Here is a 21,141-nt window from a genome sequence, read left to right as displayed (position 1 = left end):
GCGCAAATTAGATGTATGCGTGTGTGAAGGCGGTGCCAAAAATCCATCCACGTAAGGCCCTTACGTGTATGCCTGTAACTCCACCTCTTTGCATGCATACATACAAGTAGCCGATCCAGCTGCCAGTCAACCTCGAAATTTCAAACGCTCGTTTTTCGTTTGCTTCTCAACGGATCTTCCCAGTCGACATATCAGAAGATGGAAAATTCAATTTAAAACTTTTTGTGATTAAATGTTCACGAGAAATCGACTTAAATCTGTCCTTTCTTGTGATTGTTTACTGATTAATAAGGCCTCGTCCCGCATTCGCAGCGAAGATTGTTATGATATAGCAACTCCACCTCGCGAGGTGGCTTCGCGTACCGTATCTGTAGGAGGCCACTGGATACAGCGCTACCTCGTACGGTTGAGCAACCGTACCATAACGAGATCGCTTCGAATTCGAGACGACGCCTAAAAGTTTCAGTAGATCTGAGCACGGTTGTTTCCTAGTCGTACTGTAAATTTGTAAATTTCTTATCGTAATTTAGAAAATTAAATAGCAGCAGCTCAAGCAAAATGATTTGACAGGGGAGTCAAAACTTGACAGGGGGGCAACTGGCTTCCAGAACCTGTAAAAAATTGACGGGGGGCAACCGGTTTCGAAAAACAGGGGGAGTCAAACTCCGAAAATTTGCCGGTTGACACCCCCCCTTTGACGCCCTTGTCTACTCTAGATGAGAGCGATCTTAGGGGGGATCCATAAATTACGTACGCAGCGAACCAGGGAGGGACGGGTCCAAAAAACGTGACAAGCTGTGACGGCCCCGGCGAACCCAGGGGGGAGGTGGTGGGCAGCTCCATGTGTTACGATTGAGCGGACCAGGGGGGAGGGGTCAAGCAAACGTGACGGACCGCTACGAAGGGGGAGGGAGGGGTGAAAAAACCGTGGTTTTCTGCGTACGTAATTTATGGATGCCCCCTTACCGCTTTTAAGTACGCCGATGAATTGTACTGACACTTACCCATGCTGACTGCCAGCGCTAAACGTTCGATATACTAATTCTGATTTGCTTCCACTGAAGTCATTAAAACCATAATATTTTTTGGATTATCGATCGACGATGTGGAACTTTGAGGGCAACGATGGAACTGATAAGAGTTGACTGATTACCATTCTGGAGAGAGCTGTGTGTGTTGACAACTGTAACGGTGTTTTGATAAGAGCTGTCTTGTGTGTTTTCCTGATCTGACTGCTGCATCAGATCATCCTTTTCTTACATATCCACATGTTAACTTAAGATGGAGACCCCGATGGGATCAGATAACGGACATGGATTGTCGGACGGTAGTGAGACGTCGCGTGTTACATCCAGCGGCTTTTTCGGTGGTCGACGACGTGCTTACATTGGAGTGGCCATTCTGTTCTTCGTCAATCTGCTAAACTATATCGATAGGTTTACCATTGCCGGAGTTTTGGATGACATTCAGGACTATTACCATTTGTCCAAAGCGCAGCAGGGCCTGTTACAGACTATCTTTATTGTCAGCTACATGCTGCTGGCTCCGCTGTTCGGTTATCTGGGAGATCGCTATTCCAGAAAGTTTCTCATGTGCATTGGAATTTTCTTCTGGTCACTGACAACACTTTTGGGATCATTCATTCCCGAAGGGGTAAGCGAAGAAAATTAGAAGCCTTTTTTATCTGGTTCAGCAAAACTTGTGGCTGCTCGTGTTTAAATAACGAAATGTATTATTATTTGTAGGAATATCGCTAATATTGAGCAGAAACGGTACTTATTAAAAATAAATTAGTGATAAATCTGTGCTGCGGTTAGTGCGGTTTATGATTGCCGCTATAGTATGCAAACATTTTTGTTTACACGTATTATATCACAATTCCACATTAGTAATTGTGGTGATTACACATTAGTAACTGTAGTCCATTCCGAAAGAATCGAAATCATCGCTAATGTTAGAGTATTTTAAGTACGTAACACTTTTACTTTGATTTGTAATTTTGTCGCGTAGTACGGCATATTTATGGCTAGTGGCAGCGTTGGTTACGTGTGGCGTTTTTGTAGTTATACTGGTTATTCTTCGTGATCCGCGGCTTGGTGGGCATTGGTGAAGCATCCTATTCCACAATCGCTCCGACAATTATTTCGGATCTCTTCACGGATAAAATGCGTTCGCGCATGTTGGGAGCGTTCTATTTCGCCATTCCCGTTGGCAGCGGTTTGGGCTTCATGATCGGCTCATCAGTGGCGAAAGCGGCTGGCGGATGGTGGTGGGCATTGCGGGTGAGTGCTGAAGTGTCGTTAAACTGGTTTTATCTCGCACAGTACTGGTTTAGGCGGACAATTATATCCTGTCTTGCCGCTGTATCGACGCATATTTGCAGGTTACGCCCGGATTCGGATTTCTTGCTGTATTCCTGATCGCTTTTCTGCTGCAAGATCCCCCGAGAGGTAGTGCAGAAGGCGGCACCAGCATTGAACCCACACCGTGGTCGCAAGATTTGAAATCTCTAGTTATTAAGTATGGGGCTTCCTTCCATTGCGTAATTCCCGGTTTTACTTGACACTTCCTGAGGGTGTAATTGTACCGTATTGTATTTCAAATGGTGTTTTGACATTTTAGCCGTAGTTTCATATGGTCTACGATGGGCTTCACTTGTGTGGCTTTCGTTGCCGGAGCATTATCGTTTTGGGCGCCTCAGTTCATGATGTACGCCGTCAGACTGAATTCTGGCGATCCCACGGTGGATCAAACATCGTAAGTGTGCGATGAGGAAACTATTATCACGAATTTGCAAGGACCGAATATTCACACACTGGCCAGTTGGAACATTAGCAAACCCTTCTTTTGTTTCAGTGTTTCGTTTACATTCGGAATCATCACGTGTTTTGCGGGAATCGTGGGAGTGGGCTTGGGTAGTTTTGCGTCGCAGAAACTGAGGAGTAGATCCGTTCGAGCCGATCCATTAATTTGTGCAACGGGAATGTTGGCAGCAGCGCCATTCCTGTATTTTTGCATTTTATCATCACGATATTATCCTAGTTTGACTTGGGTATTTTGAATGATTCTGCCGACAATTCTGCTGACATATATCTAGATATTTCAGCGTTTTGTTGTCGTTGCAGGCCCTGGTATTCTTTGGAGAAACGCTATTATGCCTTAACTGGCCGATCGTTGCCGACATGGCGCTGGTGAGTTAATCACCAAAACTACGTAATTGTTGCTGTACACGATAGTGCTGTATTTGAGGGATTGACGCATTGGAGTTAAGTAAACACGATACTACGGAGTACGGAAGGTGATAACATGATTCGGAATTCTTAATCTTTTTGTCGTTTCCCGATGTTTTCAGTTATTTACTTGCTGTTTCGATAAGTGTTTGTTGCACTTTTACAATGAGAATTGGTTGGCAACTTGGCATACTTTCAGTATGTTGTTTTGCCCCCTCGGCGGTCCACAGCAGAAGCCTTTCAGATCTTGGCCAGTCACACCTTAGGGGACGCTGTGAGTCCTTATATTGTGGGTGCTGTATCCGACGCTGTCAAAGCATTGCGACCCTGGGAAGGTGATTCTAACTGGAACAACTGGAACAGTTTGCAGGTTAGTTACGATTACGGAATTCGATTATACTAAATTGAGTTCAACATGAAGTGAAAGAAAAAACCTTGTTCAGGACGCCTTGTACGTGACAACGTTTGTCTGCGTTATCGGAGCCCTATGCTTCGTGATAACATCATGGTACGTGGAGAAAGATAAGCGGGATGTGGATGTTGCCATCAGTGAAGCAGCCTTTGTGTCCAGCGCGGTAACTTTATCACAAAGCGGGAACGGATCAAACTACGGAGCGGAAGTTAACACAGTCAGGAGTACGTGAGCCGGCGTCGCTCCTTATGATGGCATTTAAATGCCATCTGCTCCACAGTTGTGATAGTTTTTCCAGATTCCTTGTTAGGACGGTGATTTTATTATTTAATTGTGTAATATCTTTTGTTAACATTTATGAATGGCACCTCGCGATCGGCGTTAAATATACGTCATGATCTCCTTATCTACTCTGTATTTTGTGATTTTCTGGCGTGTTCTGAGATGCGCGGTGTGCTATCTGCTGAATATTTTTTATGCATATTGTTCAAATCGTCAAAAAATATTTTCACCTCCAAATTAATTTTATCGACTTTATGGGCATTCGTTAGGCTCAGCACAGCGATTTTGTAATTCATTAAAGAATGTGTTCCACTTACATGACAGGTAGACGATGTAGGTATTGAACATGCGAACTTGGGGATATTCTATGGAATATGGTTAGGAAAATTCCTTTGTGTATTGCACTTTGACCAACACTGCACGGACAACTGATGCTATCCTCTGAGTGAAAGGTAACACATGTTTCTACCAAATGGCACTTCCTAACCATAAGTTTTGTATGTAGCTGTTAACTTTTGCAGTACAGCAGTAATGCAATGTGTATTTATATAAAATGTTACTGTTCAACCGGTATGTGCAGCTGCATGTTTTTTAACGCTGGGTAATATTTTTACTAGAAACTTTGGAATTAAGGTATCGTTCATCATTTTATCGTGCATAATTTTGCTCTGGTGAGCGAAAATGCCGGCAGCCAGCTTTAAACTTGGACTGTGGGAGAGTCTGAGGAACGCAACAGATTTCATGAAGCACTTTTATCCAGCTTGGGAAGTGGCAAAATTGCTTGACTTTTCTTAAAAAAGCGATAAACACAGCCTCGAATGTGCACCACCATTGACTACGCGTCACTAGTTCACTTGGTTTTTACTTCTGTGTGTGCTCACTGCTTACTACGGTTTTAATTCGATATTTCACAGGAACTTCGGGAATAGATTCGATACTGGTAATTACCGTGATGCGGCAACTCAAACGTTGCAGTGGAACGCCCCGCATGACGAGAAACGATTGAAGAGCACTCTGTGTTGTTCTGTTTGTTTGGACATCTTCCTGGATCCTGTGACCTTGGGTTGTGGTCACTCCTTCTGTTTGATCTGTACAGCCAAAACCTGGCAGCACAGAAGTCGAGAAGCCAAATCAATTGTTTGTCCTTGTTGTAGACACGAGCAAACCGGTAAGAACAAAATTTATTGAACTTTCATATTCCTTGTCGACTGTGATGGTGTAATTTGTTCGAATCAGTCTAATAACTGATATTGTAGAATTCGCAGTGATCAATCGTTTGCTGCGAGAAGTTGTGCAAATCTGTTACCCAATGGAAGAAACCCATCGTAGACTAAGTCTAAGCAACGATGATCTACATATAATAAATGTCACTACTAAGCGGTGGCAGGAATACATCAACACATCACGCAAATATCACGGCCGGATTAAAGCCTTCCGAATATGGGGACAATGGATGTTACAGGATCCCTTCGTAGGACTGACCTTGTGGTTCGCGGCGTTAGTGCTGCTTATCTTGGCGACTAACTAACTCAAATTGACCTTTTGTGCAAAAGCGAGAGAATTGTACTTAGACTGTATATATGGAAATAAAATTCTGTAATTTTGTTTCGATAATTGTATCACGTCGCTCACTAAAGTATATTATGCGATAGGTCAACTGTTTAATACTTGCACGCATGTGTATAAAAATTGTAAGAAACGATAGTATTTTTATAGTCCTGCATACCTATGTAAATTATTGTACAATAATTGTACGATCATATAGTCCATACAGCCATGCTTTTGACATATGGATGCTACGATACAGTACTATATACCAGTTGCAAGTCGAGCAATTAAAGATGCGGCCGAAACGCTCGTAGAAACGACAAATGTCTTGCGCATCTAATTGGCATCCATTACGTACACTGAATCGCACTGCCGTGCAGTATCTTCATCCAAATAAGATTTAAGCATGTGTATGTTTTTACTTTACTAAACTAATGACTTGAATAGTTTTTGCGCCACTTAATTGCTGCTTATCGTAAGGGTGTTGGTAATGTTGGCTAACTTTCTACGTGCAACAATTGTCAAGGTAATAATCAGCGCCGCAGCCGGTCACACCGATCGCAACACACGCTGACCGCGCCACGTTCTGATTCCGGCGCGCGTCCACGGATAATGTTGTTTTATTTATTAGAGTTTTAAAACTTGTATTACTTTTAGCTGCAAGAAGTAATTAGCAGCAATAATAATTAATTGTGGAAGTGTTGCTGATGCACTGTTTGGCAGTATGATACTGCAGCTAGAACCCAGTTTTACATAGTTTCGCGCCAAATGCATGACGTAAATGTTCGTGAATGCAAAGCTTGTATAAGTGGCAGATATCGCTGGATTACGTGATCCCGCTATGAGAGCAATTAATTTGCCTCTCAACACTGCTAAACAAAGTCGTACCACCCGACTAATTTATTTAAACCTCAGTGTCTAAAGTTTCGATGTGATGTTACCGAATGTGAATTTCTCCGACGCGCAACGGTCGTCCTGGTGGAAATGAGATCGTGAGGAATACATTTGTATATTATGGACACATCGCGGGATCAACAAGTGTTTTCGGGGGACTATTGCAATCTTTACGGACATAAATGGATAACAATATAACAAAATATATAGTCGCTTGCTGATGAATATTGCGCAATAATAAGGAGGGTGATCTGATATGAATGGAAAGCGTGCATTATGCTGGTCCTGTTACGATGGGGGCAGCCACAGTCAATCCCGCTTTTGATTCCGAAAAGACAGCTGCAGCAGGTATGCATGTTTACAGTATTAGCACTCCGTCTACGCTCGGAGATTCTTCGCCCTCCAGCAGCGCTCAATCGGAAAGGTCATCGCCTGCATGCACTCAAGGTTGGCCGAAATTAGCACTAGATGATCGGACTTATCGGTAAGTCAAATGCTGTAACAAGTATGTATACATATAATGTGTGGCAAAACGCTTTATCGGGAATTCCGAATTAGTTGTTTACTTACTTTTCAATAATTAGAGGATTACTGTGTAAGCACTCTACCTAATATCTTGCAAGATCCACCCTGAACTGTACAGCTCGCATCGGGTGCGCTTTACCGCAGTATAATAAGGACTGAGTACGCTAAAAAATGTATCTAATAAGGTTCACAGGTCTGCTCGATCTAACCCATTTTATAATCTTAATTAACTGAGTTTTGTATAATATTATGTGTGTACGTCACCTTAATTTAGAATCATAACTTATAAGCATTAGATGATGTCATAAAGTTTGCGATATAGATATAGATATAATTTAGAATCATAACTTATAAGCATAATAGACGATGTCATATAGTTTGCGATATAGATATCATATAGATAATATGATAATATAGAACAGTATTAACATAATCGTAACAGTATAATATCTTGCATTGCTGCAATAGTAATGTATAGATGTCTTGCCCCTTAAACCGTCTTTCTGAGAATATTACCGTTAAATGTACATGTTTAAACTTCGGACAGGGAAACATGTCGTAACTAATTTGATGTCTGCTTATGCTTAGGATTGGGAAACTACTAGGGACATATCCATATTTGGCCATGATTATCGCCATCTCGGTGGTGGGCACCGGTTCCATGGGATTTCTCAACTTTCACCTGGAATCTCGGCCCGAAGAACTGTGGACAGATCACTCATCAGCGGCGTATATGGCAAAGCGGACTGCTTTGACCTTTCCCGTCAGTGATCGCATTCAGCTCACTATTCTCATCACAGCGCCCAACATTCTGACCTCGGATATTGCCAAACTGGTAGTAATGTTCTTTTTCTTATGCACTTAAAATTATCTTTAATCTTTCGGTTACGGTGAAACAGATGCAGCAAATTGATGACACGATCGAACATTTCAACGCGCGCGGCAAATCTTGGAGTGATCTATGCTACCGGTAATGCATTAAATTCAGTCACTGTATACTGCTTTGCATTGCATATGAAGTCACAATGCCACCCGCATTATGCCTAAGTACAGAGTATGTTACTGCAAACGCTTTTGCAGGAAAAATCAAGACTGCCAAAACTTCTCGATTTTGAATATCCTCAGCAAAAGCACCATGGAAAAATACAGTACGGATTATATTCTTTCCGTGATCAATCAACCCGGGAAAAGGTGGGTTTATATTGCGGGGGTGTGTCTCAATTCTGCAGTCGACAATAAGTCCACTGTCCACTCAACCAACCTTTTTGCGCCTGCTTTACGTGTTGTAGCAAAACTGCGACGTAATTAATGGTGAAAACTGTACTGCGCTGAGTATTCATAAGTAAAACGTTAAAAATAATTGGTGAATATAATTCGGGAATAACAGGAGCCAAATTAAATAAATTCCTAGTTTTATTCAAGCTTTACAGGTTTCACCCACAGCTTAGTTATACAGCATTTCTTTCCAACAATAATACGATTAAATCTTAATTTACTAGTATACCTTATTTGCAGAAAACTTACTTTGCTCCCTCCGTATTTTATTTCCCCCGAAGATGTCCTGTCTGGCATAAGTACCAACAATTCCGGCCATGTTGTTGCTGCGCGCGCCACTCGCATGGTGTATTTCATCCAGAAACAAGAGCCAGACAAAATCACACGGGAAAAGCCGGTAATTCTTTAAAACATTTATTCCTGAAGTGATAAGCGCGCAGCTGTCCAGAGAATTTTATCGTTTGCAGATAGAACCAGAGGAGATGCTGCGAGACATCATTGTTCGAATCTTCGGACAAGGATTTGGCCTGAGCGGGACATCGGTCACCGCTTCGATAACTTACGCGTTGAGTATAATCCCGAACAGTACAGATATTTAAAATAACCGCAGCATCAGACGTCTATATAAAAATTCTTTGTTTAAGATGCAAGTAAATTTTTTGCTTTAATCAGCCTAGATCGAAATTTTGTTTGAGGACATACACGTTGTAATTCGCTTCTGATGTAATCACGCAGATGCTAAAGACAAACGATCAAACGCGGTACAGTTCTTAAGATTGACCTGACCATTTATTTCGAAGTGTTCATGACTTGCATCGGTACTTCGTATGTTTCGAAATGCAATTCATAATGTTGCAGCAGTATAGCATTCAGGGTTTTAGATATATCATCTATATTATGTTTTTGCAGAGATGGGGATACGATGCACTCTGCCGCTTTTGTACCGTTCGATTACTTTCCCAGCCTGATTTACGCCTGCATTGCCTATTTGCTGTTGATATTCCTGGCGACCGGTGCATACAGTGTAACACGGCATGGATTTTGGCTAGCGATCTGCGGTCTGCTGAGTGTTGTACTAGCGATGGCTTTCGGATTCGGAATCGCTTCCGCTGTGGGATCACCGTTTACTCCCATTCATTTTATTTTACCTGTTCTTATACTGGGTCAGTTTTTAGTTTTTACTATACAAAATTATCGCTTTAATACTTCATGCGATGAAAGTACTTACAATAAGTAACACTTTTTGCGTTCATCATTTCGCGGAAATAAGTACTCGTACCGGTAAAGCACAAAGATGTAAAAACTTATTGAAAATTTAGGAATGTCCATATTCGGTTTCCTGGCTATGGAAGTTGAACTCCGTGCCATTTCCGACACCCGTCCAAGTTTGTCCGGAAGCGAAAAGATGGGTGTCACGATGCAGAGGAGTTTCGCCACACTTCTACTGTGCCTGCTTTCCAATGTGCTAGTGTTTGCTGTGGGAATAGGTTCGGTAGGTTAGCGCATTTTTAACACGCTATTAATTTAATTTTCTCTGACTACGAAAGAACCCAGTGTTATGCTGCAGAGACTGCCGGCCGTAAGGTCATTTTGCGTTTACGGCGTAACATCAGCGGTGGGAATTTTCATCTGTCAGATATTGTTCTTATTCGGCTGCTTGGCCGCATGGCAGCGTACGTACGAGAATTCGGCCAATGCCTGGATCTGCTGTCTGAAAAAGAGCGCTAGATCCGAAGAAAAAGCGTACAGTTTATATGCTTTCTTGAAGCCGGGCTTCGGGTTTCTCGCTTCCAATTTAGCCGACAATATCGGCAAAGTAAGACATAAAATAAGAAAGTATCTTTCAAAACAATTTTTACCGCTACCTTCTCCCATTGGTTCATTCGCCCACGTTGTTTAGTATCGTGCCGTTGGACTCCATTATTTTAAGAAATTCTTTTTAGGGCATTGTTTTGCTGGGAATTGCGGTGTTGACTGGCGTTTGCATCTATTTCCTGTTTTCACTCCGCATAATGTTTGACCTGGGACGGTTTGAGACCAAAAACGAAGCGGAAGTGCTGTTCCCGGACGACAGTAGTTATTTCCATTCGATAGATAATACTATGGCTTGCGTTTATTTGAGCAATATTCCTTATCATCAGCGACAATCCGAATTGAGGACCTTTCAGAGTTACCTTAAGGAGCATGCTGTTATACGGCCACGAAGCGTTTCCAGCTGGTTGGATTATTTCGACGGCTGGAAACAGGATGAACAAAGGTCACAGGAAAATACGGCATCAGGTACACTTTGGTGAACATTTTACGATCTTGTATTACTATTGATTTTTTTGTTACCAAATATGTAATTATAATAAATTTTATAGTGATTAAAATCTACTTAAATGCTTTTATCAATTTGCGCAACGCAACTTCCCTGGTACAGTTGAATCGGCATGTAAGTAGGAAACTGAAGTACTAGTGAATTTATCGTCGGATCGGCATATGGCGATTTTGCTTACGAGTAATATTCTGCACGTGAATAAAAAGATGGTGTTCCAGGTTTCTTAACGCTAAGATCGGACAAGGCTGCTTACTATCAAGATGTATTCCAGTTTGTGTTCGACAGGAAGTTCCAAGAGGATGTTCTGTTGATCAGAAAAAGTGACGATCAAATAGAAATTCAGGTACCAGTAATTAAGTATTATGTAATACTCGTAATTCAGGTACTAAAACTGTTAGAACTAAAGACAAATGTGTGCAAGCACCTGTTTGTCTTTGCATGCGGTATGCCATATGCTCCGAATTCCACTATATTTCTTACAAAGCACGTGCAGTATTGAAGCTTACAGTAGTGATACTCTAAAAGGAACTGATCAAATTAAGTATGATCATAATTTAGTCAGCAAGAATTTGCTTCCGCTTTCGCGCTGGTCTGTCGACTGAAAACTATTCTTCGGCTGTGGATAATATCAGGAATGTTGCGAGTGACTTGCAACTGGGCAGCGCCCTGGTGGACTGCAAAATGTTACTGGAAGTATCCGTGCAGAAAACTGTGATGGGGGAATTCTGGGTTATGTTTGGAGTGTATTTTGCTGTTCTACTTATTATCTCGGCGCTGGTTATACAAACTATTATTTCGGCGCTGGTGATTTTTATCAGCTATGCTTTAATCGCGGTACGTGGTCATCGATTTGTTTTAGTTGTTGTTTCGCTTAATGTGGTATATTTCGGTTTTGCAGATCCAGGCAGTTGGCTTACTAGCTAGCCAACCGGAAGTAACGATGGATAGCCTTTTATTGATTGTACTGTTTTGTATCCTCGCCATTGTGTGCCAAATAGTCTATTATACTGCAGCCAAATTCGTTCAGTTTTCAGCGCAACGTAAACGCAAAGGTCAGCGGGCACATGTTAATTTTCGGCAAAATACACGTGATTTACTGACACAATATTGCATCCATAAACACGCATCTACCAGGTTCTCTTTTACACATTTTAGCTCGTCTCAAAGCCACAATGATCTCCTCGGGGCCAGCATGTCTGGCGTGTGGATTATGTGCCATAGGCATTTTTGTGCCATTTTTTGCAAGTTCGGTGGAAGTATTTAGAGATCTCCTTAAGGTAATAAGTCTTCCCGTGAAGTTCATTCAGGATGCCAAATAATCTAGTTTGTAAAAAAGGTTCGATTATGGAAATTTTGAAAATACAGTAGTATACCGTACTGTGTCAAAGTAATCTAGAAATGCGCAAATGTGGTTTTGTAGGTTGCTTACACAAGTGTACCGGTCGGCCTGGTGCACGCATTCCTCTTCGTGCCCGTGGCACTGAGCGCCGCTACACCGGAATCCCTGACATCGTACACGATGCGGCTGCGTCGCCGGCTGCGCCGGAAACCAGCCCAATTATCCCACGATTCCCTGCATTACGACGGCGGAAGTGGTAGTGGCGCCGCGCAGCCAGCGGCGGTGAATCCGGAACCGCCTAACGATCAAGTGCACTTTGTGGCCCGCCACAATCCACCCGTGCTGCCTAACACGTCCAGCACGCTCACCGCCGGCAGCGTCAACAGTGTCAGACTGCACTATAAAAATGCCGAACTGCGAGCGGTTCTGGAGAGTCTGCCCAGTGTGGAGCGGGAATCGGTTGGCGAAGGAGGAGACGCCGGTGTGAGGCCGCAAAATGCCGGTTCGGTCAATGATTCCGACGATTCACTGGCACACGTGGAAATACCCAGTGGACCAGAGGATGGCGAAGGCAGACGGTGACCGGCGATGTCTTTTACATCTTCTCTAAATCACCCAACACAGACCTTTTTTAAATGATTATGTAATATCGTTTGTCTTAAAGACATAAAATATCTTGACATAAAAAAATTTATAAGCAGACACAACCGTATAGTGCATCCTTTTGATTTAGCTGCAAGGTGTACAATTTGTACACATTCCTTCCTACATCCCGAACAGATGCTGATGTGAAGTTGTAGCGTAAATAAATTCATTTAAAATATTTTATGCCAAATTGCAATGATACATACGAATAGAATCAATAGTTCTGTTGCAAACCAAAAGTTTATATCTTCGTCTTACTTAAATTGATGTCACTATAAATTCTGGTTGTGACCTGCAGCTAAACACTTGTTTATTATCGGTGTAAAGATGCTGATAGTTTTAGATTTTTTATACACCCTAGATTTTTTTCAGTACAAATGTTTGATTTGCCTGATTAAACTTTTAAGTGACGCAACTGACCGATCAAACAGACCGCATCGCTGGCTAATTTTGCGTTTGGGCATGTAAGTACGAGTAAAACACATATTTTTAAATTTTTTTGTATTATTTATTTCTTTGTTCCGTCCGTACGAAGAGCAGCTATCATAATTATAAACCCTTGCGCTCGTTTGATCGACACCGCACATATTTGTACGAAGCTGTGTAATTAGCGCATTACCAACCTCTAATCTAACGACCGGCAAATGTTGATGTGATACACATGATAATTGTTATGTCGACAACTTATGTCAAGGAAGAAGGAAGTGTCAAGGGGAATAGCCAACGCAACGTTAAACTGCAGCATGCGAAAAACAAGTATGCCGATTGTATGATTTAAGCCAGTCGGCGTCATTGCCTTCACTGTCTGGTAATCCGCAACAAAGCCAGCGACGCGAGCATGTTGTGTGTTTTTTGATTATCAGCGTGCGGTCGCGCATGTCCAATTGCGCCTATAATATTACGTACTGATGTACCGCTCTTGCAGTCTTCACCAACAGCACTCTCTCGCGCATCTGCTCGATCAATTTCTTTTCTGACTGCAACATCTTCTTTAGCTTATCTTGCCGACTGCACACAATTGCCAGTATCAAGTTTTGTACTTTTTATAAAACTGCCGTTGCGGGTATACATGTATACGATAATTTACTTAGGAGCACTGAATTGCGTCCACGTGCTGCTGATGCGCCGGTAGCGATCATTAGCTCAAAAAGTCATTATTTCCCCATTATCTTGTCCTCAGATTACGGCTATCATTACCGGTATCATCATCCCTGACCCTCGGAGTTTTAATCGCTGTACAAAATCTCCACCGGTTTTTTTCTGTTAAAAAATTCTACTCGCATTCGACTCAGCAGGTAAATATATATAAGCGCAGCCATTCCTAAAACATTTTGAGCTGTTAAGAACTAAATCACTTTGCAAGTTGCAGTGTACTGAGGGAATATAACATGACTACTCAAGAACCGGCGATCTTTCATCACACTCCCGGAACACCCATCGTTGTTCCCAACGCGGTAAGTGCCATTTCGAAATTTATATGCCTATAAACGGCTAAACACTGAAATTAGGTTATTTAATTAATTGTAATTTAATTTACCTTAAACTGTGATTAATCAATGTATTAATTAGAGCACTCACATGACACGACTGGTCTTTGTATACACAAGTGAATATAAATTAGAAAGAAAAGATAAACAGTTAATTGCTTCATATACCATAAGTTGCTGCATGTGTCTTATTTCCTAACCCAATGGTCATAATTATGATGCCGGTAACATGTATTACAGTATCTATGTGCATAAGTGCAAGGCATCAAGGTGATGAAATAATTTTGACCTTGGTTTCGTGGTAGCGCGAGTCTGACACTTTAAACGGATTACACGGCTACTTAATATAGGGTTTATGTGTTGTGCATTCGGCAGTACTTTAATGTTTACAAATTAGAAAATATATCTTTTAAATCAGGCAGACAGTAGTAAGTACAGATATATATGTACACGGACCAAAGGCAGCTTATTTACAATTTACAAACATACTCCGTATAAAAAATGTTGCATGAACATGCACGATGATTCAGCCCTACGTTAAAATTCAGCAGAATAAGAGCAAATTATAATTGGTCGTGGGTGCTTGAATTCACATTTGCCGTCGTACGTGTACTTTTATTATCAAATCGATGCTTCTTTGCAAGAGTTTACAAGTCATGACCACGTCACGTTGGCCACGGCTTGGGTAATCGGTTTGTGGTAGATGACCGTAGAGTACGGACATCGAGACGTTACGTTACGTTTCCTTTAATTAACAATTATCGTATTTAATTGTATAGTGCAAGAACTGAACTGTATTGGGTTAATTACTGTAATACTGCACAGGTTTTGATAAAAAATTAAGTACGTTTCAAAATCCGGCAACGTCTTTATACGAACGGGCGTTAACAAAAAACCCTCTACAATAAATTTTTCATTCTATCGACCTAAAAATCATTTTGCCTATCTCTAACAATTGTAAGACGTGACAGGTGGCCATTAGCGTGGAGAAGGAGACACTAATCGGCGAAAACGGTGAGCCGCTGTACCGTTGCGGGTTCCGAATCGGCGGTGGCATCGACCAAGATCCCCGGAAAAGTCCTCATGGATATCGCGACCATGTACGTATAATTATCTGTAGAATAGGTACACATATCGCATCAGTGCGCATGTTTGAAATTTGAAGTACCGAAGTCTGGATGCATGGTGGTCACCGCTCGGATTGGCGTAATTAAAACCGTATTATTTCTATCGTTTAAATGAATGGCGTGTATAATAACATTATTGATTATGTTGTGATTAAAAGATTATCTTGTTACACCATGCACGCACACACGTACGGCAAGGATAATCTGTATCTTCACAAAAGATGCGCTAATTCTGTAGGGAATTTATGTCACCGGCATCCACGAAGGAACTCCCGCACATCGATCCGGCCTGCAAGTTCATGATAAGCTGCTCCAAGTATGTGTAATCCCCCTCACGCAATTTTAAATGAAAATTTATACACATCGCCATTTCGAATTGTTTGCCTCAAGTCCATAAGTACAATTTTCCCATTTTGTCGAATCTTTGCGATTGTTTTTTATTTGAATACTTAACGATCCCTGCCATTTCAAAGAATTTTACATTGCAAGTGGCTGTTTTTTACTGAGTGTTTACCTAACTGCATCATAATTTATCCGATAACTGAAATCTGTATCTTTCACTGAATTATAGACCCAAACCAGTCAGGAATAATGAATTTAATGTTGTGAAAAGATGCGTGTACCGTACGTGTGTGTGTACGTGTGTAGGATGTTTCTCCATTTTTGCGAAAACGTTTTAACAAACACACTATCAAAGTGTACGCCATTACGGCCATGAAGACAAAGTGCTCTGATCTGTCGTAAAAATAAAATATTCGCATTTCTGTATAAACTATTGCTGACAATTTCACCATTTTACGTGTCACTTGTCCGAAAAGCTGAACTTTTTACAGGTAAATGGACACAATTTCACTATGGTCACTCATAAACAGGCTTGCGACTGGATCAGCAAATATCCCGTGCTTAATATTCTGATTGCGAGAAAAGATAATTAATTTTTAAATTGTTCACATCTACAGACTACAATATCCCTGATTTTTATATGTCAGCGAACAGAATATATCTTTAATGCTTGCAATGTGCGACCAGTGTCTTGTTATTTGTGCAAATTTACAGTAATCGATATTCCGCTGCCGCATATATTCCACATATATTGTACTGTAAATTATTGCTTTTAAAACAAAGAATTAATTACGTCATTGTTGGTGTGGACGGGATTTGTATGTGTTAGCAGTGTAACTTTTTAGATTAGTTGACATGATGTCTTCATTGCTAACCCATGTTGCTTACCATACCGGCAATCGGATAGTGTGATACATTAAGAGTTTTTTTTAGTTAGCTTCATCACAATTCTTTCGAATATTTTTATTTGCTAACAACCAATAAAATAAGATATAAAGAATTAATTGTAATTCCAGCCTAATCCGCTAACGGAGTTAATTGCCGTCTGAGTTACAAAAGTTCCCACTACCACTGTTTAGTAAACATCAATTCCGCTCGCAAAACAGCAGTCTTGCCGATATTCCAATGATAACATTCAACTCTGCTGAATGACAGCACAAGTCTACAGAGTACAAGTTCCGTCCATATCCATATCTCAGAAGTAATCGATCGATAATAAAAGGAAGTATAATCGTATTATCATGGATAGTCATACATCATATCCTCCAGAAGATCCAGTGTATAAAATGGGGATACTGCTCCTTCGCCATCGCTCTGAGAAGCCTGTAGATACAGATACAGATGTCAATATAGCGTGAGTAACAAATCCCAGATTCGTATCGGATTTATTTAATGCTTTATTGCTCTTTTATTTCATATTTCATTGAAATGGCAAAAGTCTTTCAAATATTGTTGGCAGTAAACAGACTATATCAAAACCAAGTCTCTACTAACTTATACAAACGAAAGAAGCAATGGAAAAGCAAAACATTTTAATGCCTGACATACTTACAGATACACAACAAACGGGTGCAAAATTTAAGATGTGCCTAAACGTGAGCACACAAATTCGGAAAAATAAGGAAAAATGAAAAAACTTACTTGTGCCGCGTCGAGGACATCCTGCGCTCGGTTAATAACATCAACCAAACAGTCCATCATCTTGACCTTATCGTTGCCCTCGGCATTAGCCAAATTATTCTCCACACGGTCAAAGATCTTCCCAATCATTTCTCGTAATCCGGTAGATGTCAGATGACGCAGATCCGTGGGATCAGGTTGCGGATCAGTTTGGGAAGCGCACGCCACCAACTGCAGAGCGGCAACTTTTGCCGACGCGTTGGCAATTCTTTGGCTCTTCCGGTTGAGCGGCGTGTCCGACGTATCATGCGTACTGGTTATCTTGTCACACAGCTGGACCTTCCTATCACAGCTTACGCATGACAACATGGTAATCTGTTGGAAAGATGGCTCGTCCGTTACCGTGGATTTACTGGACGTTGCTCGACATGAGTTTCTGGTTGTGTTGACAGTTTTTTCCGGGTTGTCGGGAATCAGAGAGGAACGGGACTGTTCGGAAGAACCTTTCTTTTTTCGCTGCTTAATGTTGGATTTGACCTTAGACGCGGCCTGCTCCACTGGAACAGACTTCCTGTTCATTCGATCATTTAATTCCGCGCTGTAATGCCGGCGAAAGAGATCCCACGTTGGAAGCAATTTGGCAATATCCCGGTCACGCCGGAAGAAATCTTTATACGCGTCCACTGGATTAGATTCTGAAGTAAAAACATAATCGCGCAGTAATTCCAGTGCCGCCGCCTTCTGGTACAAATGCAAGCAGCGTTCAAAGTCCGGCGGATGGCCGTGATCGGTTTGCTCGACGATCGTCTTGGTAGTGTCGGAAATGAGGAGAGTGCCCGGACAGGAACCAGCTGCACCGACACTGCGTTGACGCCAGCACGTGTACAAGGAGCCGTCCCGTTTGGAGATCTTCCGGGCAAAATTATACGCATAATCACGGTGTATAATCGGCTGGCTCGGACAACAGATGGCTACGTATTCGATACGGTCGGGGTCATCGCTTTTGACGCTGTCCGGTGCGTCTGTGGAAGATGTCACAACGGGCGAGGCAGTTTCATCTACGTCGCTATCGTCATCCGCAGCAGCTGGCACCGGTTTTGCGGGTGATAGCGAAGGCTTTTTGGGTCGTTCTTTGAGCACCGAACTTTTTGCATTTTGCGGTCGGTGCGTTCTTTCAGAAGGACTGCGGTCGCTGTTAAACAAGTCGACTTATTGCACATATTCCGCGCTAATTTGATTGCAACATATGTCAATCGTGTTTGGGCTTACGCTTTTGCAGTGCGTTTTGGTTCCCGAACGTCGTCACTGTTACGACTACATGGTCGCGATAATGCGGCACTTCTGTAGAACAAATCAGTTGTCGTTATCAGAGCTACTGGATCAAAGCCGGAACCCTCATTTAACCAAGCTTCAACGTAACAATGTGAGAATGACCACAGTCCACTTCAAAAATTTGTGTTCCCTGATAACTCCATGCACTTTATTGTACAGTGGTAATGGAGAAAAATGGTAAGTAATATAGAAAAAGTACAACTTACGTGTGACGATGTAATTCTTCCAGGAGATGAGAATTCTTTCTCTTCCTTTTCGTCAGGAAATCTCCTGAACCCTTGGGTGACCTGGAGCGCGTGCGAGAGGAATTCCGAGATTGACCCTCCGATGAAAGGGATTTATGTCGTTTTTGCTTTTTTCCAGATTTCCTTTTCGGACCTTCCGGTTCGTATGGCTCACAATCAGTGTCGTCATTGTCTACCTGCTTACCTTCCGGACCCGTCGATCCGTCAAAGGACGACTCACTGAAAAAACGAAGGGTATCACAACAAGTTTTTAAAAGCAAAATTTATACCAGCCAATGCTGTTGTTTCCAGATGAACTGCAAACGAATTGGCTGATTTGGGGATGTTACAATAGGACGTGCGCGTTCTTCTCGATTTAAGCAACCGTTAGCAACGTATTAGCTGCTAACAATAATTATTGTTAATACAGTGCAGTACATACCTTAAAGTTGCTGGTGGAGAGGTACAATCATAATTATGATCATTTAAAGCATCAGCAGTCGACACATGAGTATTATTGCAGTCGGCTAACGGGTCAGCGGAAGAATTATCCATACCACCGCGTGGAGATTCACCGGCATTTTCAGTGGACTGCTTTGAATTCGGAGAAAGTTGTATTTGTAAAACAGGTTGCACTGGGGTTAGTGCGCCTTCACACGCATCATCCATTCTGAAGAATCAGATTCAATATGCCACGGAGTCTTAGAATTGCGAAAGTCATTCTTCATCACGAAAGCGGCAGCAGAGAAAACAAGAAAGATACTAAGTATACGTTAGTTAAAGAAAACCCTATAATTATTCAATTGTTCAGGCGTCTTTATGAATAATGTATTTGCCATAATTCTGTCAGGAATTCCTTAATGAATACTATTAGGCTATTAGCAAACAAATACGAACCGCACAGTACTAAGAATTATGCCTTTTTCGAATAAAACAGCAACTAAAATTATCACGTTGCTTCTGAAACACACTATTACATGTATAACGTTACAACTCTCACAGATAGGTACATCTAGAGCGAGTAAACATAAAACACCTACGAGACTCGAACGGCGATTGTATAATACACACCATATATGTAAGTAAGTTAATGATTGTTGCAAGGTGCATACACGAGCGTCGAGCACTAACCGAAATTGTTCACAAGCCAGCGGACTTACGTCGTTGTCTGTGGTTTCTCGTTGCCCGATGTTTCAGCTGTGCAGCACTGTGACGTAACCGTCGTTCGACCAGAACTCCTGGTTCGCGTTTGCACCGTGGCCCGCTTTTCTTCTCTCGCCTTCCCGTCAACATTACCGCCGCCTTCCGCGTCTTCCGCTTCATCCAGCTGGCGTGCGCCACACACTTGATCCAGCGACGCAATCTTATTCAACAGACTCGAACTCCCCTCGCTCATCACACTCTCCGCATCCCCATCCGCCACACTGGACGCCGAACGGGAGCTCTGATCTTCCGACACACTACTGCTGCTCATCTGCTCGTCCGTCGCGCGTGCGACGTCGGCTGACCTTTTCGCGGCACTGTCACACAGCGGCGAGTGAGCCTTGAGAATGGTCACGCGCAGTGAGGACAGCATAATGCGAATGGTCGCCGGACAGGGAAGTCCACATTTGCCGGGCCCGCGGGTATCTTTGCAGCGGTACAGCACTTCTTCACAGCCCGTCCCGTGCCGCACAAAGGTGAAGGCTCGCCCGCGGAACAGCGCCGTGGGCTGGCGCATCTTACCCAGAGTTTTCTTGCTTAACCGCGGGAATTCCCAGGTCAGATCGGCATTGCTGGCCACCTCCAACTCCGGTGGGTGGCGATTTTTCTCCCTGATTTCCCGTTCGATCTGCTGCGCACGGGCGGAAGTGTTAGTACTCACATTCGATAAAACCGTAATTTCCGATTTCGGACTGGGCGGTCGTCGCCGCTCCGATGCGATAGCCAGAATCCTGGTGGTCATTTTCTCAGCTGGCGATTCATGGGGATTTTAGCACAAAAAACTAGGTTTTAATGGCAGACTATTTTCTCTCTTCGCTAGCTAAAGGTATAAGCATCGACGTATGCATGTTCTGCTGGAAGATCACGTTGAACGGCAGACAGCGTCATGAGTAGCTTGTCTTTTTTGTAGGTCATAAGAATTATTAAAGTATTGCCGTTCTTGGTTTCCGAATACATATTTTGTCGTCGGCAGCAGTGGAGGAGGCGTTGACCGTACTGGTCAAGCCAGATCAAGCAGCGAATCACATCGGTCTGCGTTCGTTAATGTGCCACATCAATACAGTATTTTCAAGTTTTTCTGCCCCGCAGCAATAAAATTTTTCCTTTTGCACTTTCTCTTGCTATAACACTTCTTATAGTAGGTTGTTCTCACGTGTTTACCGGTTAATACATGTACAGTATGTTTGCGTTTTAACACAGGTGAACCAAGGAAATTATTCTGAGCTAGTACAAGAAAAATGTAAAAATCAAGTATTACATGCACATACGGTTATTTTGTTATCTGTATCAAAACTACGGGCAGTCCGTTAACCGTTACACTCGTACAAATCAAAAG

At 42.3% G+C, this 21,141-nt stretch overlaps 4 protein-coding genes across 7 annotated transcripts; 3 read left to right on the top strand and 1 right to left on the bottom strand.

The window, feature by feature from the left end:
• The first annotated feature begins 925 nt into the window (after positions 1-925).
• On the top strand, positions 926-4,217 carry LOC129581409 (protein spinster homolog 1-like). The gene is made up of 8 exons (XM_055472446.1): positions 926-1,653; positions 2,064-2,282; positions 2,384-2,520; positions 2,623-2,757; positions 2,857-3,052; positions 3,126-3,191; positions 3,430-3,600; positions 3,674-4,217. The coding sequence occupies exons 1-8, from the start codon at positions 1,282-1,284 to the stop codon at positions 3,872-3,874; spliced, it is 1,497 nt and encodes a 498-aa protein (XP_055328421.1). The 5' UTR covers positions 926-1,281; the 3' UTR covers positions 3,875-4,217.
• Positions 4,218-4,399: 182 nt separating this feature from the next.
• On the top strand, positions 4,400-12,869 carry LOC129581406 (patched domain-containing protein 3-like). Of its 4 annotated transcripts, none has more exons than XM_055472444.1 (17): positions 4,400-5,092; positions 5,181-6,714; positions 6,776-6,850; positions 7,480-7,726; positions 7,791-7,861; positions 7,972-8,082; positions 8,407-8,563; positions 8,634-8,731; positions 9,076-9,329; positions 9,486-9,658; positions 9,734-9,982; positions 10,110-10,446; positions 10,705-10,829; positions 11,045-11,320; positions 11,385-11,538; positions 11,642-11,763; positions 11,907-12,868. In XM_055472444.1, exons 4-17 carry the CDS (start codon positions 7,517-7,519, stop codon positions 12,405-12,407), a joined length of 2,838 nt encoding a protein of 945 aa, XP_055328419.1. In that variant the 5' UTR covers positions 4,400-5,092; positions 5,181-6,714; positions 6,776-6,850; positions 7,480-7,516; the 3' UTR covers positions 12,408-12,868. The 4 variants fall into 4 exon arrangements, with proteins under 4 accessions (XP_055328419.1, XP_055328416.1, XP_055328418.1 ...); XM_055472443.1 differs by having other exon boundaries at positions 4,420-4,494; positions 4,839-5,092; positions 5,181-6,850; positions 11,907-12,869; XM_055472442.1 differs by having other exon boundaries at positions 4,467-4,494; positions 4,558-5,092; positions 5,181-6,850; positions 11,907-12,869.
• Positions 12,870-13,287: 418 nt separating this feature from the next.
• LOC129581410 (tax1-binding protein 3 homolog) lies at positions 13,288-16,439 on the top strand. The gene is made up of 5 exons (XM_055472447.1): positions 13,288-13,765; positions 13,840-13,924; positions 14,929-15,057; positions 15,323-15,400; positions 15,918-16,439. Exons 2-5 carry the CDS (start codon positions 13,859-13,861, stop codon positions 16,017-16,019), a joined length of 375 nt encoding a protein of 124 aa, XP_055328422.1. The 5' UTR covers positions 13,288-13,765; positions 13,840-13,858; the 3' UTR covers positions 16,020-16,439.
• Positions 16,326-20,770, bottom strand: LOC129581407 (uncharacterized). The gene is made up of 6 exons (XM_055472445.1): positions 19,763-20,770; positions 19,045-19,272; positions 18,585-18,842; positions 18,316-18,387; positions 17,068-18,238; positions 16,326-16,749 (listed from the first exon to the last, which is right to left on the bottom strand). The coding sequence occupies exons 1-6, from the start codon at positions 20,545-20,547 to the stop codon at positions 16,666-16,668; spliced, it is 2,598 nt and encodes an 865-aa protein (XP_055328420.1). The 5' UTR covers positions 20,548-20,770; the 3' UTR covers positions 16,326-16,665.
• Positions 20,771-21,141: the final 371 nt, after the last annotated feature.

This window comes from Paramacrobiotus metropolitanus, unplaced genomic scaffold (genome assembly GCF_019649055.1).
Source record: "Paramacrobiotus metropolitanus isolate TYO unplaced genomic scaffold, Prichtersi_v1.0 Parri_scaffold0000005, whole genome shotgun sequence".
Classification (NCBI taxonomy): Eukaryota; Metazoa; Tardigrada; class Eutardigrada; order Parachela; family Macrobiotidae; genus Paramacrobiotus; species Paramacrobiotus metropolitanus.
Note: the sequence above shows the minus strand (reverse complement) of the source record. Positions and strands in the feature narration are given on the sequence as shown.

Bases quoted from the DNA above. Each gene is read 5' to 3' on its own strand.
- LOC129581409 (XM_055472446.1), top strand. From the start codon at position 1,282: ATGGAGACCCCGATGGGATCAGATAACGGACATGGATTGTCGGACGGT. The intron at 2,283-2,383 runs GTGAGTGCTGAA...GCATATTTGCAG, and splicing joins GATGGTGGTGGGCATTGCGG to GTTACGCCCGGATTCGGATT. The intron at 3,192-3,429 runs GTGAGTTAATCA...GCATACTTTCAG, and splicing joins TCGTTGCCGACATGGCGCTG to TATGTTGTTTTGCCCCCTCG.
- LOC129581406 (XM_055472441.1), top strand. From the start codon at position 6,627: ATGGAAAGCGTGCATTATGCTGGTCCTGTTACGATGGGGGCAGCCACA. The intron at 10,830-11,044 runs GTACCAGTAATT...ATCATAATTTAG, and splicing joins ACGATCAAATAGAAATTCAG to TCAGCAAGAATTTGCTTCCG. The intron at 11,321-11,384 runs GTACGTGGTCAT...TCGGTTTTGCAG, and splicing joins TCAGCTATGCTTTAATCGCG to ATCCAGGCAGTTGGCTTACT.
- LOC129581410 (XM_055472447.1), top strand. From the start codon at position 13,859: ATGACTACTCAAGAACCGGCGATCTTTCATCACACTCCCGGAACACCC. The intron at 13,925-14,928 runs GTAAGTGCCATT...AAGACGTGACAG, and splicing joins CCATCGTTGTTCCCAACGCG to GTGGCCATTAGCGTGGAGAA. The intron at 15,401-15,917 runs GTATGTGTAATC...AACTTTTTACAG, and splicing joins TTCATGATAAGCTGCTCCAA to GTAAATGGACACAATTTCAC.
- LOC129581407 (XM_055472445.1), bottom strand. From the start codon at position 20,547: ATGACCACCAGGATTCTGGCTATCGCATCGGAGCGGCGACGACCGCCC. The intron at 18,843-19,044 runs GTATGTACTGCA...TCGTTTTTTCAG, and splicing joins TCTCCACCAGCAACTTTAAG to TGAGTCGTCCTTTGACGGAT. The intron at 18,239-18,315 runs GTAAGCCCAAAC...CTTGTTTAACAG, and splicing joins CCAAAACGCACTGCAAAAGC to CGACCGCAGTCCTTCTGAAA.